This window comes from Oryctolagus cuniculus, chromosome 2, assembly GCF_964237555.1.
Source record: "Oryctolagus cuniculus chromosome 2, mOryCun1.1, whole genome shotgun sequence".
Lineage (NCBI taxonomy): Eukaryota > Metazoa > Chordata > Mammalia > Lagomorpha > Leporidae > Oryctolagus > Oryctolagus cuniculus.
Window position 1 is genome coordinate 129,797,301 of NC_091433.1, and position 17,976 is coordinate 129,815,276.

At 57.9% G+C, this 17,976-nt stretch overlaps 2 protein-coding genes across 6 annotated transcripts in view; both read left to right on the forward strand.

Moving 5' to 3' along the window:
- The window catches only part of RAB11FIP5 (RAB11 family interacting protein 5), a 36,334-nt gene extending 28,796 nt beyond the window's left edge, over positions 1-7,538 (forward strand). The window contains exons 4-6 of one of the 3 annotated variants that reach the window (XM_017340671.3): positions 164-2,113; positions 4,843-5,032; positions 5,299-7,538. In XM_017340671.3, coding sequence (XP_017196160.1) covers positions 164-2,113; positions 4,843-5,032; positions 5,299-5,502 — 2,344 coding nt within the window. In that variant the 3' untranslated portion in view covers positions 5,503-7,538. The remainder of the gene's footprint in view (positions 1-163; positions 2,114-4,842; positions 5,033-5,298) is intronic. The other 2 variants (XM_017340672.3, XM_002709753.5) reach the window with 2 other exon arrangements.
- Positions 7,539-9,277: 1,739 nt separating this feature from the next.
- Positions 9,278-17,976, forward strand: part of SFXN5 (sideroflexin 5) — a 122,724-nt gene continuing 114,025 nt past the window's right edge. For all 3 annotated transcript variants that reach the window (XM_002709756.5, XM_017340676.3, XM_051837500.2), the window contains exon 1: positions 9,278-9,475. In XM_002709756.5, coding sequence (XP_002709802.1) covers positions 9,368-9,475 — 108 coding nt within the window. In that variant the 5' untranslated portion in view covers positions 9,278-9,367. The remainder of the gene's footprint in view (positions 9,476-17,976) is intronic.

Sequence of the window (17,976 nt, forward strand, 5' to 3'; positions counted from 1 at the left end):
CTCGGGTAGCGCCCAGTCGTGTTCACTCTGTGGGCTCTTGCTGTGTCCCCTGCCCGAGTGACCGGTGGCGGGGAGGGGGGAGGCGGCAGCGGCGCGGTGCTCTGCACGGTGTTTCCGGTCTTGGCATTAACCAGGAGGCTCACGGTTTTGTCTCCCTCCACAGCCTGGACGTGTCTCCTCAGGTAGAATCTGACCCAGCCGCTCCTCCTCACCACCTCCCCTGCTCCCCCTGGGCTGCGGCCCCCCCCACTCCTGCTCCCGCCGCTGCTCCCATGCTAAGCACTAACCTTTTTGCAGTCGCCTCCCCTGCTGCTGCCACCGCCGCTGCCACCACCACCGCCCCCGAAGCCACCCCATCTGGATTCTTGGGTGTCACCAACCCGTTCCTCACCTCCTTGCAGAGCAACCCCTTCTTCGAGGAGCTCGTAGCCGACCTAGCACTAAACTCTCCTTCACCTGCTCCCTCTCTCCCCAGGGCCTCGAGGGCCGGCCCCGCCCCCCTGGCCTCCCCTGGGAAAGCCCTGCCTGAGTGGGACGACACCTTCAACTTCTTTGCTGCGAGCAGGCTGCGTCCAGAGGCCAGGAGCGAGATCCTGGTCCCTGCAGGAGTGGGGCTGCAGGTGGCTGGGCCGCAAGATCCAGGCCCCGGGGCCATGACAGTGAAGGCAGCTGAGCCCCCAGGAGGCCCTGGGGGAGGAGGAGGAGGAGGTGGTGGGAGCGCTTCCTGGCCAGAGCTCAGTATTCCCCTGGACTTGGGACTGGACCCACAGAGCATGAGCGCGGCCGCCCTGGGGCCTCGCGGGTCTGTCTGGGCTGGCCTGCCCGCCACGTCAGCCCGGCTGCACTCAGATCCAGACGGGGAGCCGCCAGCCCCAGACGGGGAAGCAGGGCAGAGCTCGGCGGGCAGTGGGACGCCTCTCTTTAGCTCCCCAGAAGTAATCAGCGTGTGGGAGAGGCTGCCCGGCCTTGATGACGCCCCCGAGGGCCAGGACCAGGAGGCCTCCCGGGCCGAAAGGCAGATTTCCCAGCAGCTCAGCACAATGGACGACTCCTGGCCCTGGGACGTGGTCACCGTTTCTCCTGCCACCGAAACGGCCTTGCCAGTCCTGCAGGGAGAATCTGATGAGCAGCCCCTTCCCCACGTACAGCCAGAATTGCCGGAAACCATTGGCCCCAAGGGGAGCGAGGGGCTTCCCCCCCCGGAGCTGGAGCCACAGCCTGAACCGGAGCAGGTGTCGGACAAGGGACTGCAGCCCAGCACGCCACCCCCCAAGCCACCGCGCCTCTTCACACCTTCCCAGTCCCTGGCCCGAGAGGAGGAGCAGGAGGAAGAGAAGGCTGCTGGGGGACTGAGTGATGCCGGGGCCGGGGCCAGGGCACGGGGAGAAGACACCGCCTCGGATGTGCTGGCCGCTGGTCCCCAGGAGATGCAGGAGGAGGGAGAGAAGCGGGAGTCGGAGTCTGACAGCCATTCTTCCGGAACCCTGCTGGGAGAGCCAGGCCTGGAGGATGTAGAGGACGCCAGCGCCCCTGTGTCTGGACCCTGCCTGTGTGCGCCCACCAGCTGTCCCGAGGGCCCTGCCCCCAGGCCCCCACTCTCAGCCAGCTTGAGTCAGCAGATGTGGGGGGCTCCAGAGAGGGAAGGCCCTGAGGCTCCTGAGGCCCAGAGCCAGGGACCTGGAGGAGAGGGGCTGGAGCCCCTGTCGGTCACCCCCCAGCAGCCTGATCTGTGGGCTGAGGATGATGCCCTGGACCCCTTGTCTCAGGGGAGCCAGGATCCCCCCAGCCTCCCATCCACATCCCCACCAGGGTCCAGAGAATCTTCTGTCCACTCTGGTCCGGAAGAGCTGCCCACCCCTCCGGAGCCTGCCTTTCCACCCCCCCTCCCACCCTGGGCCAGCCACCGCCACGGGGGGCCTGACCCTTTGTGCTCTCCTGTGCCTGGAGCGTGGCCCCTGACCTCTTCCTCCCCACCCCCACGGGAGCCAGCCTCTCCCACTGGGAGTGCCCCTCCCCTACTCGGGGAGGACCACGCTGCAGCCACCCCAGCCTCCCCGCTTGTGCTTCTGCCCTTGGAGACACGGCCAGCTGAGGAGCCACAGCCCAGTGCCAGGTGAGCGGCCACCCCCAGAGGCACTTGGCAGGAGGAAGAGGGTGGAGAGGGGGCAAAGCAACTGGGGAAGGGGGGGGGTCCCATTCGAGCCTCAGGCTTTCAAAAGGCAGCTGAGGGGCCCTCTGCCCTGGGGGAAGGACTGGATTGAAGACCCAGGCTGTGCCCACCAGCTCTGACGGTGCTTCCTGGGACAGGCAGGGTTCCCCCGTGAGCCAGAGTCTGCTGAGGAGCCAGGGTGAGCAGTGAAGTGGAGAAGCCGGCGCAGGTGGCTGGGGCAGGGCGCGGGAGCTGAGTGGCGGGCGGGCCCTTCCTGAGCTCCTTCGCTTGGCCCTGGGGAGCCTGTTCACATCAGGACATTGGGACGCAGGCCAGCAGAGGAGCCATCAGCAGTTTCCTGTCCAGGCAGGGGATGCAGGGAGCCCGAGGAGGGGCCAGGACTTGGGTGCGAGAGCAAGCGGGAGACACCTTCAGAGGAAGGCGCATAGCGCGCGTGCGTCCCTCGGAGCACAGGTTCTGCAGCAGGGCAGGCGCTGCCTTGCCCTCCCGCTGGCTGTGTGCTCTCGGGGCTGGCTCCCAGGCTTGACGGCAGCTGCTGCAGGGCTGAGGCCACTGCAGCTTAGCCTGTTGGGGAGAACTAAGCCGAGACCTCACCCGGCGGTTAGTGAGGGGTGGTGACAGCGGAGGCACCAGGTGCTGCCTGAGTGAAGTGGGGTGGGGCTGGGATGTAGGGAACAAGACAGGCACCAGCACTGGCCTCCGAGCTCGGGCAGTGGCTGGTGCATACATCCGTTCATGCCAGTTCACTGAGCATCTCTCTCTGTCGCTGTCCCCCCTGTGTTGGCGGGAGCCCAAGTACAGCAGGGGAGACAGGTGCACCCAAGGGCAGACCTGGGTGGCCAGTGCTACTGTGTGAGCAGCGGGCAGGAGGGAGCCCAGCTGCCCCCAGCTTGCAGGAGGGACGAGCTGGTGGTCACTGCCTGACTCCAGCGTCCTCGCTGCCCATGCTGTCCCTAGCATCACCTCTGGTTTCTCTGCCACGCTGGGGAAGTGTGGTTCTTCCCAGAGGGGATTGGCTTGGTGTCTGTGCCTGGCCCAGGCCTTCCATCGTGAGGTGGGTGGGCCACGTAGAGCTGTCACCATTTCTGCGTGAGGAAATGGGGTCCACGAGTACTGCGGGCTCCAGGGTCCCTCTGCTGGAGACCCCTCAGACTGGGCGCTTTGGGGCTGCATTGGCTGCCCTCCCCATCCTGGAGCTGCCACCCAGTCCTGGCCTGATGTAGGCTCCTAGTGCACAGCAGGAAGGGACCCCGATGGGTGCTGCCCCGAGCCTGGGCGCTCTGCCATGCTTGCCGATTTGAGAGAACCTACAGCCATACCACCTAATAATAGCTGGCTTCTCTGGGTCTGGGTGACCCTCCTCCTGGTGGAGGTTAGGGCCTTGGACTAGGGTGTTTAGTTTTCCACCCCAGGGTGGTCTAGATCCTCAGCACAGTGCGCATTCATCTGTAGGAAGTGCCCAGGGCAGGGCCTACTGCTCACAGTCTGCGTAGCTGTCAGAGGAGCAGAAGTCAGCTCGGGGATCAGGAAGGCTTCCTGGAGGAGAGATCTTGCACAGCTCAGAAGCGTGTAGGAATTAGCAGGCTGACGGAAGGAAGGGGCAGTGTTCCTACAGAGGAATAGCTTCTGTATAAGAGCCTGAGAATAAGAGAAGGCACGGTTTCCTGTGGCTGTGGGGGCGGAGGTGGTGAGGAAGGGGCAGGGGCCAGATTGCGTTACCATGACAGGGAGCCTCTGGAGGGCCAAGGTCACCTTCCTGCTGTCCTGCGGCAGGAGGGAGGAGAGGTTTCCACAGACTGCAGGGGAGGAGCTGATTTAGCGGCTGGGGCCACAAGGACCTCCCGCCAGCACTGGCTTGGTGGGGAGGGGGCAGGACGAGGCTGGAGATCAGTCCCAGCTCTGACCTGAGCCCTGAGGAGGCTAAGAAAAGGGCGGTGTGGAGGGAGTGTGAGAGAGCCAGAGAGGTCTGGCCTGGAGGTGGAGATGGGGGGTAACCCAAGGATAGACAAGCGCCAGGACTGGGGAGGGGCCGTCAGAGGCCTAGAAGCCAGATGCCGGTCTGGGGTGGGGTGGGGGAAAGCAGTGTGGTCTAAAGGCTGCAGTGGTGCAAGTGCAGGCTCCACGGTGGTCAGGGAGGTAAGAACTCACAGGGTTGGCACCCTCAGCAGGTGCACTTGTGGGGGGCTGGTGAGTGCAGGAGTCCACAGGAGGTAAGCAGGTGGAGCCAGAACGTCTCTGAGGGCTCTGCAGAGGCTTGGTGAGAAGAGGAAGGCAGCTGTCTGAGCGTGTCCTAGCGGAGCACATGCAGGGCTGGGGAGGGTTGGCAGTCCCGTCTAGATAGGGCTGGGAAGCAGCTGGTAGCCAGAGGTGGGTCTTCCCTGGCTTTAACATCCTGTCTTGGGAATCCACACAGTCCCAGGGAGCTGGGAGGGTTGGTCTCACCCCTGGAGAGAGGTCACAGCACGGCAGGGGAGTGAGGGAATGGGCCCAGGGGCACAACTTTGTAGGCTGGTCTCTGCTGTCCCTGACCGGGCACAGATGGAGGAATGCTGGGCACAGCTGCCTGGAGGCCTTGCCCATCCAGCAGGCCACAGGCTGCGCAGGGAAGCTGGCCCCACCTTGGCTGTGCCACTCCTCTCTGCTCACGGCCTGTCTCCTGTCTATCTTCACAGTCCCCACCCCGTGAAGCCCCTCAGCGCGGCCCCCGCGGAGGGCAGCCCCGACAGGAAGCAGTCCCGCTCCAGTCTGAGCACAGCCCTGAGCAGCGGGCTGGAGAGACTCAAGACAGTCACGTCCGGCAGCATTCAGCCAGTGGCTCCTGCACCCCAGCTTGGCCAGAGTGTGGACACCAGGAGGCTGAAGGTGAGGCCCAGCAGGGTGCTGGGGACATCTGGCAGATGTGGGGTGCTGTGGGGAGAGGCCAGGAGTCCTGGGGCAGGGTGCTAGGGAGGCTGCGGTGGGGAGCAGCCTGGGTCTCCCACGCCAGGGTCCTGAAGCCAGGTGGGCCTTCTTTGGCCTGGGAGACAAGAGGCCGCTCTGGGGGCCTGAGCTGGTGCAACTGGGTGTTGGTGGCGGATGGGGCCAGCGTGCAGGCGGCTGCCCCGCTCACCATCGTTTGCTGGCCTCAGGACTCGGCTGTGCTGGACCAGTCGGCCAAGTACTACCACCTGACCCACGACGAGCTCATCTGCCTGCTCCTGCAGCGGGAGCGCGAGCTGAGCCAGCGAGATGAGCATGTGCAGGAGCTGGAGAGCTACATCGACCGGCTGCTGGTGCGCATCATGGAGACCTCGCCCACACTGCTGCAGATCCCTCCCGGCACCCCCAAGTAGCCCTCATCCCCCTGCCCAGGGAGGGTCGGCTGGGACTGGCTGCCACACAGGACCCATGCGCCCTCCCTCGCTCCTGCTGAACACTGGCCTGGGGCAGGCCACCGCCCCGTGGCCACTCCCTGCTCCCCTCCCCCTCCTGCCTCTGCTGGGGCTGCTGGTAGGGATGCATCCGGCTCCAGGTGCGTCTCGTGTGTCTTTGGGACCCTGGGTCTTTCCCACCGGCCCACATTCATGCCCTTTAGCTTTCGGGGCACCAGTGAATTGGAATAAGGAGTTTGACCCTCAGGATGGAGCCAGGGGCACACTGTGGTTTGATGTGACTGGAAGGGGATTGGTGGCTGGTGCAGACTCCACCACCCTTACCCCGTGGATGGTTGGCCATTTCTTGCCACCACCAAACCTTCATCCTCCAGCCCCCAGAGGGGCTCCTAATGTCACTGGGATGGGGACAGGGACCATGCTACCTGTCTGAGTTAGGAACAACCAGGGTGCCTACTATTCAGCCGCACACCTGTCGCTCTGAGAGTGGGGAGCCTGTGCGGTCTAGCCTGGTCTCTGCCGTGTCCTGAGTCCGTTTCCATCCTTGCTGCTGGCGGAATGGTCACAGTGGCAGGGGTGGATGCAGTATGTTCTCCAGGACGCTCCGTGCCCCCTCTCATGACCTTTCCACTGTGGGTCACCTGTGAACGTGTGGCAGGTCGGGGTGGTGGGCAGGGAGCTGCTCCTAGCTCTTCAGGTTCTCACGCCTCGGATGTGTGGACCCCTGCAGGTCAGGGCTTTGGGCTGCTTAGGGTTTGGGGATCAAGCCTCCATGTCTGTTCTTGCTGCCTGTTCAGATGCCAACACTCTGCTGCTGCAGGGTTTGAACTTTTGGAAACCAATTAAAATGTGCCTTTTGTGGGCGAGGTCCAGCGCCTCTGGTTGTAGACCTCTCCCCTGGGTCGTGTCCCTTTCCCTCCTGTTGAGCACATGGGGAGGGCTCTGCCAGGACCTGGGACTGCCAGTGGAGGGTGGGGGCAGCCCTGCTGTGTGCCCTGCCCTCTCCTGGAGTTCATCTCTGTTAAGCGTCTGGCCAGGCTGCTGCTGCTTCCTCAGCTACCTTCTCCAGTTGGGGGATCTGAGGATAAACTCACGGATGGGCAGGGCGGCCTGGGGCTGCCCTGCGCTCTCATTCGGTCTGACCTCAGGCCTGGAAGTGGGAAGTCCACTCTGGTTTTGCAAGACACCTGAGCTTAGGGAGAAGCTGCGGTTGCCCTTCCATCTACCCACAAAGCTGCCATCCCTGTCTGTCCCTTTGCCCACATGGCTTTGCCTCGCAGTACGCTTTGAAATGAAGTATCTGTCCTTTGGCCCACAGCCCCTCGTTTCTTGCAGGAAACAGCGGGCTTCTCCCGGGCTTCTGCAGGGGACCTCTGTTTGTTGGGGGGGAGCCGGTGCTAGTGAAAGCTAGACACAAGGAGGTGCTGAAGGGAGATTCTTCTGGCCCAGGGAGGAGGCACCAGCTCCTATGGGACCACCTCTCCGTGGGAGGGCCTTTGGGCTATCTCCAGAGGAGACGTGCTCTGTGGGTGATGTGTGTCTTCTGCCAGGGTGCAGCAGAGGGGAAAGCCCCTGTAGAGTTAACCCACCCTGAGGTGCCCTCATCAGTGCTGGTCAGACAGGTAGCCACAGGTGCCTGGGACGGCAGTCACGTGTCAGGAGGGTCACGAGGAGCCGGACAGAGAGCTCTTCCGGGGGAGGAGGTCACTCCCCTGCTAGGTGTCCCTCTGGACTCCATCCCGTCCCAGCCCCAGCTCTGAGCTCCCACTGCTCCTTAACCATGAGCCTCCCCTGTGCCCAGGGCAGGCATGTGACCCATGGTTCTCGCTTGATGTTTCTGCTGGCCACAAGTTGGAGCAGAGCTGCAGGTGGGCTGGGCAGGGAGCAGGTGAAGTTCTGCTTTGCTGTTTGTCTTCCTAGTTGTAGCTCCTGTTTATAAAGAGCTTGTTCTTCATGTTTTGAGCACTTTATGAAGAATAAAACGTTCACGGACTGCAGGTGTCTGTTGTGTTCCCATTTTGGAATGAGTGTGGAGAAAGCAGCCTTAAATCAAGCTGGTGGGGTTCTGGGGCCACACTTCCCCCTCCTTGACACCAGGGGGCAGCAGCACTGTGTTGCCCGGGGGCCTGGACTGTCTCCCAGGACGCTGCAGTTCCTGGATGAGCCTTAGCCATCCCAGGCTCATTATTGGGTATTACAGGGGACTGCGGCGGGCAAAACGATCGATTCTTATTCTTAGGCTGGTAGAGGGAGATAAGATACAGATCCAAAATACGAATTGTTCTAAAGGGCTAGCTAGAATCTCCCTCCGGCTTTTGAGAAATTTGGTTTCTTGTGGTTCAGCCATTCCTGGAAGAGGAGCTCTGACTGCTATAGCCCATGCAACATCCAGAAGACATGTCAACCTCACACCACTCCGTGAGACTAAGGAGACCCAAAGTGGGGTTCCCCAGAGTGGGGATCCAATATCCCTGCCCTCGTGGGTGCAGCAGGCGGCCCAGTGTGGCTCACTGACCCGGTGATTGAGCTGCTGCATTCTGCAGCAGTGTGTTCATTATCCGTGCTGGAGCTTTGTCCACAGCCTGCGGTTCTCCTTGTATTTAAAGTTCTCATTGCTGCTACTTGGTAAACACTACTGAACCCTGGTGCTCAGCTCCCAGTTTGCTTCCTCCCAGCAGTTACCAGAGGGTCTTACTTGGTTCACCAAAGGATGGGGAAGTGGAGGTCTCTGGGGCCCTTTGCTCTCCTGTTTTAACTCAGAGCCAATACATGATTTGAGCCCCAACTGTGAGTCCCCCTGTGCCTGGCTTTGAGGACTTAGCAGGCCCATGGTGCAGTAGTTACAACACCACTTGGAACACCTGCATCTTATAGCAGGGTGCCTGGGTTCCAGTGTGCGTGCTGCTCTCGATTCCTGCCTCCCCTAATGCTCATCCCGGGAGGCAGCAGCTGATGACTTCAGTAGTTGGGTCCCTGGCACCCACGTGGGAGATCGGGACTGAGTGCTGGGCTCCTGACTGCAGCCTAGCTCAGCTCTAGCAGGTGGAAGCATTTGGGGAATGAACCAGTGGATGGGAGCTCCAGCACTTGCTCACTCTGCTTTTCAAATAAAGTTGACACAGTGTTTTTGTTTTTGCTTTTAAAGACACGATCCTTGCCCTGTGGACCTTGTAGTAGGAAACACAGATACTGAAAACCAGAACTAGTTATACATGCAAGACCTGAAAAGGCTGGGCGCTGCGGGAGTCCACGGCGGGTTTTGGGGGGGGGGGTGGCTGATGTGTGGGGAAATGGCAATGTTTAGGTTGAGGTCAGAGCGACCCTGCGTGAGGGGAAGACAAAAGTGTGTCTTGTGCAGAATGTCCCCATTGGCTGCTGGAGAGCACAGAGCAGGGGGCAGAGTGGCGGCAGAACTGTAGGGAGCTCCCCGCAGCGCACCTGCTTGCAAACAGCCTTCCGAGATGAACCCTGCTCCGCCCGGAGTCCTTACTCGTCTGGTCTGGGGTCCGGCCCGCTTGAGCAGGGCCCTTCTGGTCTGGGCTTCAGCTGCAGGGGACAGGTCAACAGCGAAAGGTCGCCCCGCGGGGCCCGCCGGGAACTCAGAGCCGTGCGTTGCCGCCCCTCTCGGCTTGCGGTCCCCGCGGAAGGTGGCGGGCCCTCCGCAGCGCCGGGCTGTCGGGCGGCGGGGCGGGAGAGACTACACTCCCCACAACCCTCTGCGCCTCCGGCTCGCTGCGGTTGCCTGTGGCCAATCGGCAGAGGCCGCCGTGGCGGGGGCCGAGGAGGGACATTTTAAAAGGGCCGGAGATTGCGGGTGTCAGTGGCCATGGCGGATACAGCGACTACAGCACCGGCGGCGGCGGCCGCGGCCAGTGCCGCTAGCGCCTCGACCGACGCACCTCCCTTCCAGCTGGGCAAACCCCGCTTCCAGCAGGTGAGGACCAGGCTGCGGGCTGCAGGTCGGCGGGTGGCACAGGGAGGGCGAGCAAACTCCCTTCTAAAGTCCCCTTCAGCCTGAGGGTCTCCGACCCGCGGCCACCGGAGCCTGCAGCTGGTGCCTCGGGGAGCCTCGGCCACTGCCGCCCCTTCCCATTGGTCACTGGGGCGGGCGAGGACACCCACCCTGCTTCCCTATTGGCCTGTGGCGCCGTCACTCTCCGATTGCCCGCGCCCTCCAGCCTTCCCCGCCCGAGGCGCTCTGTGATTGGCTGCCGCCGGCCGCGGCCCCGGATCCCCGGCACCCGGGTCCGATCGGCTCCCGCGGGGTCGCTCCAGGGCTGTGCAGCTTCCCACGGGTGCCAAGTTCGAGCACGGCCCCGGAGAAGTTGGAGCGCCCGGGATACCTCCTAACTTTTCCCCCGGGTGGAGACTGACGCCCCCGCGGAGCCGCGGGCAGACCCCGCGCGGCCGCGCTCCCGGCCCGCAACCCCACGCCGGGTCCGTGCGGGCTGAGGCTTCGCTGGCGCCGCTGGCCGGCTGCCGGGTACCCCGCGGGGTGGAGCCGGGGCGCGGGAAACGCTGTGTCATCCCCAGGGCCGCTGCCTCTCCGAGGGGCCGCGGCGCGGTGCGGACCCCCTGTTTCTTCGCGGCGTGGTGACCGGGACTTCCGCCGGGTCGCGCCGCAGATCCCGGCCCCGCGGCCTCCGGCGGGGCTCCGCTGGGTGAAAGGCGGAGAGATTCGGCGAGGGGACTCGGCCTGCGGGGTAGCGCGGCGGCGGCCGGAGAGAACTTTCCTGGGAGAGCTCAGAGAGTCGGAAGGCCGGCGGAGGCTGTCTTCTGCGGGGTCGGGGCGGTGGGAGGCGGATGCGCTCCCGCGCAGCGATACTCCAGGGAGCTCCTGAGCCCTCTGGGAAAATGCCTTCAATGCTTCTAATCAGGACTTTTAAAAATAGACGGTCCCGGTATGTAGGTGGTGGAGGGGAGGCTGGCGTCTTACTGCGGGTATCGGGGCCGCCCAGGGTAAGGCGGCGGGGCGCCCCCTCCAGGACCGCCCCTCCATGCGACCTTTAGCCAGGCCCGCAGGCCCACAGCCTCTAGGGAACACTGGCTCCGTTCTTATTGCTCCGGGGTCCTGACTCTCCTATGTACCTTTGGCCCCGCTGTGGGGTCCTCACAGCCTACCCTCCCCACAGTCTGCCCTGCGCTCTCTGGATCTCCCCAAAGCCCCGTCAGACAAGGGCTGACCTTGCCCTACTCTTCCTTACAACCGAGGCATGAGCCCAGTAAAGGTTCCTGGGTTGGGCTTTTATCCCCTGGCACCTGTTACCGGTGAGTGGCACAACAGACACATGCTGAGTACCTGTCAGTGACTTCCGTGCCCCAGCCCTTTGCCCCGGGCACCGTGGGGACCATGGATGGGCATTTGCAGGGCCTTTGCTCCTGGCTGGTCCCTCTCCTGAGGAGGGGAAAGTGAGTGCTGTCTCTGCTGTTGAGGCTCTCCTCCTCCAGCCTAGTGACCTGCGCAGAGCACAGGGTGTGTGTGATTCATCCATGTTGGGGAATTTCTGCTCTTTCCTCCAAGCCTGCTCCTCCCACTCAGCTCCCTGGCTCTGCAAGCAGCTGAACCTGCCGCCCCGTGCTGGAGTGGGGAGCCTCAGACTTCCCTGTGGACTGCCCTCCCCGCCTCCAGACGCCAGTGATGTTACCTCCGTCACAGCCCTCAGGTCACACAGGGCTACCACCCATCTCCCCTGGCGGATCCTCCGCTGAGCCCCCACCATCTGTTTCCTGGGTCACTGCCTGTGTCCATTCTGGCCCTCTTCCAATCTCCCCCACCCTTCCACACAGCAGAGTCCCAGCCATGCAGGCCTGATCAGGTGGTTTTCCCTATTCATTACACACCGAAGTACCCTGCTTCTGAGATAAAAACCTCACTTTTTTTTTTTTTTTTTTAAGATTGATTTATTTGACTGGCGCCGCAGCTCACTAGGCTAATCCTCCGCCTACAGCGCCGGCACCCTGGGTTCTAGTCCTGGTAGGGGCGCCAGATTCTGTCCCAGTTGCTCCTCTTCCAGTCCAGCTCTCTGCTGTGGCCCGGGAAGGCAATGGAGGATGGCCCAAGTGCTTGGGCCCCTGCACCTGCATGGGAGACCAGGAGAAGCACCTGGCTCCTGGCTTCGGATTGGCGCAGTGCAGCGGCCGCAGCACGCTGGCCGTGGCAGCCACTTGGGGGGTGAACCAACGGAAAAAGGAAAACCTTTCTCTTTGTCTCTCTCTTTCTCTCACTAACTCTGCATGTCCAAAAAAAAAAAAGATTTATTTATTTGAAAGGTAGAGTTACATACAGAGAAAGAGAGAGAGCTTCCATCTGCTGGTTTACTTTCCAAGTGGCTGCAATGGCCAGGGCTGGGCCAGACCAAAGTCAGGGCTCCCACATGGGTGCGGGGGCCCAAGCACTTGAGCCATCTTCTGCTGTCTTCCCGGGCACATTAGCAGGTATCTAGATTGGAAGTGGAGCAGCAGGGACTTGAATTGGCACTCATATGGGATGTAGGTGCCCAAAGACCTCATTTCTAAAGGGCCCCAAAGGTCTGCATGACCCCTCCCCGTCCCTGACTTCTTCCCTGAATTTCATCATCCACCCACCCTTGGCATCCTGCTTCCCACGACACTGGCTGCTTCTTAGCTGTTGACCCCATGGTGTTCCCCCAGCCCATTGGGCTGTCTGCTGGAACAGTGCCTCTTCCCCAGCCTCAACTCCTGCCCCACCCCTCCCAGTTGCTAAACTGTCAAGGTGGCACCCTCTTATGTCCAGTTGACTGCACCCCCTTACTGCAAAGCCCCCAGCACAGTGCATGCATGGATTTGGTTACTTATGTTACTACCTTCTGTCTTGCCTGTTTTTAAAATTTTTTTAAATTAGGCCGGCGCTGCGGCTCACTAGGCTAATCGTCCGCCTTGCGGCGCTGGCACACCGGGTTCTAGTCCCGGTTGGGGCGCCGGATTCTGTCCCAGTTGCCCTCTTCCAGGCCAGCTCTCTGCTGTGGCCAGGGAGTGCAGTGGAGGATGGCCCAAGTGCCTGGGCCCTGCACCCCATGGGAGACCAGGAGAAGTACCTGGCTCCTGGCTTCGGATCAGCGCAGTGCGCCAGCTGCAGCGCGCTGGCCGCGGCGGCCATTAGAGGGTGAACCAACGGCAAAGGAAGACCTTTCTCTCTGTCTCTCTCTCTCTCTCACTGTCCACTCTGCCTGTCAAAAAAAAAAAATTTTTTTTTTAAATTATTCATTTGAAAGACAGACACACAGAGACAGACAATGCCCATGTGTTGGTTCACTTCCTCAAATGCCTGTAGTGACTCCTGAGTGGGGCTGAAGCTGACAGCTGGGAACTTAACCCAAGTCTCCAAGGTGGACGGCAGGGACCTAATTACTTGAGCCATCACCTGCTGCCTACCAGGGTGTGTGTAAGTGAAAAACTGGACTCAGGAACTGGAGCCAAGGAGTGAACATGGGCATTCTGATATGGGATGTAAATGTCTTAACCAGCATATCTTTTTAAAACATTTTAAAAGTTTATTTTCATTTTTTTGAAGAGCAGAGAGACAGAGATAGTCTATCTGCTGTTTCACTTCCCAAATGTGCATAACAGCCCGGGCTGGACCAGACCAAAGCCAGGAGCTTAGAACTCAATCTAGGAACCAGTGCTGTGGAGTAGCGGATAAAGCTGACACCTGTAGTGCTGGCATCCCATGTGGGCGTTGGTTTGAGCCTCGGCCGCTCCACTTCCAATCCAGCTCTCTGCTGTGGCCTGGGAAAGCAGAAGAAGATGGCCCAATCCCTTGAGCCCCTGCCCCCATATGGGAGACCCAGAAGAAACTCCTGGTTCCTGGCTTTGGATCTGCGCAGCTCTGGCCATTGCGGCCATCTGGGGAGTGAACCAGTGAATGGAAGACCTCTCTCTCTCTCTCTCTCTCTCTCTCTCTGCTTCTCTATAATTCTTTCAAATAAATAAATCTTAAAAAAAAAAAAAAACTCAATCCCAGTATCCCATGTGGATAGTAGGGACCCAGCCACTTGATCTGTGACTTGCTGCTTCCCAGGATGCACATTAGCAGGAAGCTGGAGTAGAGAGTGGAGCCAGGACTTGAATCCAGGCATTCCCACATGGGATGTGGATGTTCCAGTGTCTTAACCACTGGACCAGATGCCCACCCCTTCACTGGCATCTTAGCCACTAGGCTAAATGTCTGCCCTTGTCTCCTTCCGGCCAGAGGCTCCGTGGAATCCAGGACTGTGCTTGATTTGACCTCCTGCTGACTCAGCACAGTGCCTGGCACTTAAGAGATACATCATAAGATTTGTTGAATAAGTGAATATACTGGGGACTTCTCAGGGGTCTTTGTGGGCTTGACTTAAATTGTCATGTAAGGTTCGGCACACGTTCTCTCATACTTACTCCTAAGGGTAAAGCAAAAAACTTGCCATGGAACTCCAAATCCCATTAAGTTGGCAGGCGCTAATGCCACTTACATGTTAAAGTGATCATTTTAAGTGCATAACTAATCATAAAGATAGGAATAAGTGTCAAAGGGATCACATAAATAAGACCAAGTGTCTGCTAATAACAATAGATAGAATTAAAAGAGAGAGAATGATTCAACATGGGAAGCAGGCCACACAGTAGACTCATAGACTGACAAATGCCCTAAACAGCACTCTGGCTTCAGAATCAGCCCTTAAGGCATTCAGATCTGGCTAAAAAGCCCATGAGAGCATTTCAGGCATGGAAAGCCAAGACACTGTGGCAAAAAATGGCCAGAAAGATCTCTGTGAGTGAGATCCTGGAGGAAAGAAGGGACCATCAAAGAAGGAGGTACCTTTCTCTGAAGGGTAAAGAGAACTTCTACTTTGGTTATGGCCCTGTCTAAATAATGTCAGAGTTTGTGGACTCAAAAGGCTTCCATAGCCTTGGCAGCTCATGTCAAGAGCCTCAAATGATCACTGATATCATAAATAAGAGTTTCAATTGTTAAATCAACAACAGGAGTCACTGTGTACTTGCTCCCCATGTAGGACCTCTGTCCTTAATGTGTTGTACTATGAGAATTAACGGTAAAACTAGTCTTCAAACAGTACTTGATACTTTGTGTGCCTGTGTGGGTACAAACTATTGAAATTTTTACTTAGTATAGAGTTGATCTTCTGTATATAATTAAAAATGAATCTTAATGAAGAATGGGATGGGAGAGGGAGTAGGAGGTGGGACAGAAGTAGGGGCAGGAGGGCGGGTGTGGGGGTGGGAGGGTGTGTATGGAGGGAAGAACCACTATATTCCAAAAGCTGTATGTATGAAATTTATATTTATTAAATAAAAGCTTTCTAAAAAAATTGTCATGCAAGGTTGTACCTGGGGAGATAGGCTGACTTTTCTCCAGTTGTTCCCTAGGGGTCTTGCAGAATTGCAGCCAAATGGGGAATCTTCAGCCCTGAGATGCCCAGAGTAAGAGGGTCTCTAAGGAAGTGAGTACTGGGCTGATGAGCTACTTCAAGGCTTCCCCACAGCTCTGGCTCCTGCCCTCAGTGTTTGGCACACAGTGGGTGTCCAGTGGATGCTTCTAGTGCCCTGTGCTCACTTGATAAAATCCTGCCTCCAGGTGCTTCCTAATCCAAGGTGCATTCCCAGAGCCCATGCTAGGGATGTCCCTCTGATTCCAGCTGGTCTCCCTGCTTCTGCAGGTCTTTTGTGGCTTGCGCCATTGCCCAGGAAACCCTCTTCCATTCCTCCCTCAATGTCTTCTTGTGCGAGAGGATGGGAGAAGCCAGCGCACTGAGCAGGGTCAGGGGCTGCAGAAAGGATGATGGCTTTGGAGTGTGGCCGTGTTTCTCTCTGAAATATGATGATGACTGGGGCTGTTGTGGTGCAGCGGATTACAGCCACTGCTTGTGATGCTGGCATACCATATGGGAACACTGGCTCAAGTCTCAGCTGTTCTACTTCCAATCTAGATCCCTGCTAATGCACCTGGGAAAGCAGTGGCAGATGGTCCAGCACTTGGGCCCCTGCCACTCACTTTGGAGACTCAGATGCTTCCTGACTTTGGCTTGGTCTAGCCCTGGCTGTTGTAGCCATTTTGGAAGTGAATCAGCAGATGTAAGATCTCTCCTCTCTCTCTCTCTCTCTCTCTCTCTCTCTCTCTCTCTCTCTGCCTTTCTAATAAATACAAATCTTTACAAAAAGATCATGATGATAGCGAGCATTGGTCATACCTTGTTGCACATTAACTAATTTTTACAGCCCTGTGAATTAGGTACAGTGATCTCCTGTCTGTAGGTGACGACATTACAGCACACAACAGGTTAAGTAACTTCCTAGGTAGTCTGGTCCAGAGTACACGTTTGTTTATTGTCAGCCTTTTTATCCTGGTGGTTTTCAAACAGCTGACAATCATCAGTGAATTTCCATGCACCCTGCACTCAGCTTTAACAGTTGCCAACTTAAGGCTGATTATTTTTAAGCAAAGCACAAATAACCTATCATTTCATTGAACTAAAAAAAAAAGAGTAGATATCTCTAAAAAAATAAGGACCTCCTTGGTTTTTTTTTTTTTTTTTTTTTTTTTTTTTTTTTGACAGGCAGAGTGGACAGTGAGAGAGAGACAGAGAGAGAAAGGTCTTCCTTTGCCGTTGGTTCACCCTCCAATGGCCGCCGCTGCAGCCGGCGCACCGCGCTGATCCGATGGCAGGAGCCAGGATCCAGGTGCTTTTCCTGGTCTCCCATGGGGTGCAGGGCCCAAGCACTTGAGCCATCCTCCACTGCACTCCCTGGCCATAGCAGAGAGCTGGCCTGGAAGAGGGGCAACCGGGACAGAATCCGGCGCCCCGACCGGGACTAGAACCTGGTGTGCCGGCGCCGCAAGGTGGAGGATTAGCCTATTGAGCCACGGCGCCGGCCTCCTCCTTGGTTTTTTATAATAAATATTTGATTTTTTTTTTTTAATTTTAGAGGCAGAGCACTCTCATCTACTGGTTTACTCCCCAAATGCCTGCAACAGCCAGGGCCAGGCCAGGCCAAATCTAGGAGCCAGGAACTCAGTTTAGGTCTTCTATGTGGGTGGAGAGACCAAAGTGCTCGAGCCATCACCTGATGCCTCCCACATTGCACGTTAATAGGAAGCTGGAAATGGGAGCCAGAGCTAGCATTGAACCCAGGCATGTTAACCACTACACCAAATGCCTTCCACTAAAATAAACTTTTATTTGGGAATAATTTTAGATTTACAGAAGTAAAAAAAGGTAGCAAAGGATTCCTGTGTATCCCACACCCAGTATCCCCATGATACATTTGTCAAAACTAAGAAACTACCCTTGCTACATAGCTATTGACTATACTTCTGACTTAACTGGATTTCACTATTTTTAACAAACATTTATTATTTATTTGAGAGAGAGAGTGAGAGAGAGAGAGAATCTTCCACCTGCTACTTCACTTCCCAGGTGGCTACAATGGCCAAAGCTGGGCTATGTGAAGCCAGGAGCTTCATCCTAGTCTCCCATGTGGATGGCAGGTGCCTAAGGACTTCCTCTGCTTTCCCAGGCTCATTAGCAGGGAGCTGGATCGGAAGTAGAGCATCCAGGATTTGAGTTGGTGCCCATGTGGGATGCCCACATCGCAGGCGGTGGCTTAACTCACTGTGCCAGCCCCTTCACTATTTTTATACCAGTATCTCTGTTCCAGAACCCTAACTGGGATCCCACACTACATGTAGTGTTCATGCCTTAGTCCACGCTGGTCTCTCACCACCTCAGCCTTGCTTTATTTCTGATGACTTTGGCAGTTCTGAGAAGTCTTAGTGGAGCACTTTGTAGGACATTCTCAGTTTGGATTTGCCTGATGCCTCAGGTTGTGCTTTGGGGGAAGAATATCACAGAGGTGAAGTGCCCTCTTCCTCGTGTCGTATCAGAGGTGGTTTTATTTATGTATTTATTTTTTGCCTAATTTTAACAATCACAGCACTCTTAACATCCCTAAAGTAATTATTTCTTAAAATCATCAAATAAGCAGTCACTATTCACTTTTCCGTGACCAGCAAATGACTTTTTTTTTTTTTTTTTTGACAGGCAGAGTGGACAGTGAGAGAGAGAGAGAGACAGAGAGAAAGGTCTTCCTTTTTGCCGTTGGTTCACCCTCCAATGGCCACCGTGGCCGGTGCGCTGCAGCTGGCGCATCGCGCTGATCCGAAGCCAGGAGCCAGGTGCTTCTCCTGGTCTCCCATGTGGGTGCAGGGCCCAAGCACTTGGGCCATCCTCCACTGCCTTCCCGGGCCACAGCAGAGAGCTGGCCTGGAAGAGGGGCAACCGGGACAGAATCCGGCGCCCTGACCGGGACTAGAACCTGGTGTGCTGGTGCCGCAAGGTGGAGGATTAGCCTAGTGAGCCACAGCGCCAGCTGCGAATGACTTTCATAGTTGCTTTATTTGAATCAGGATCCCGTGAGTCT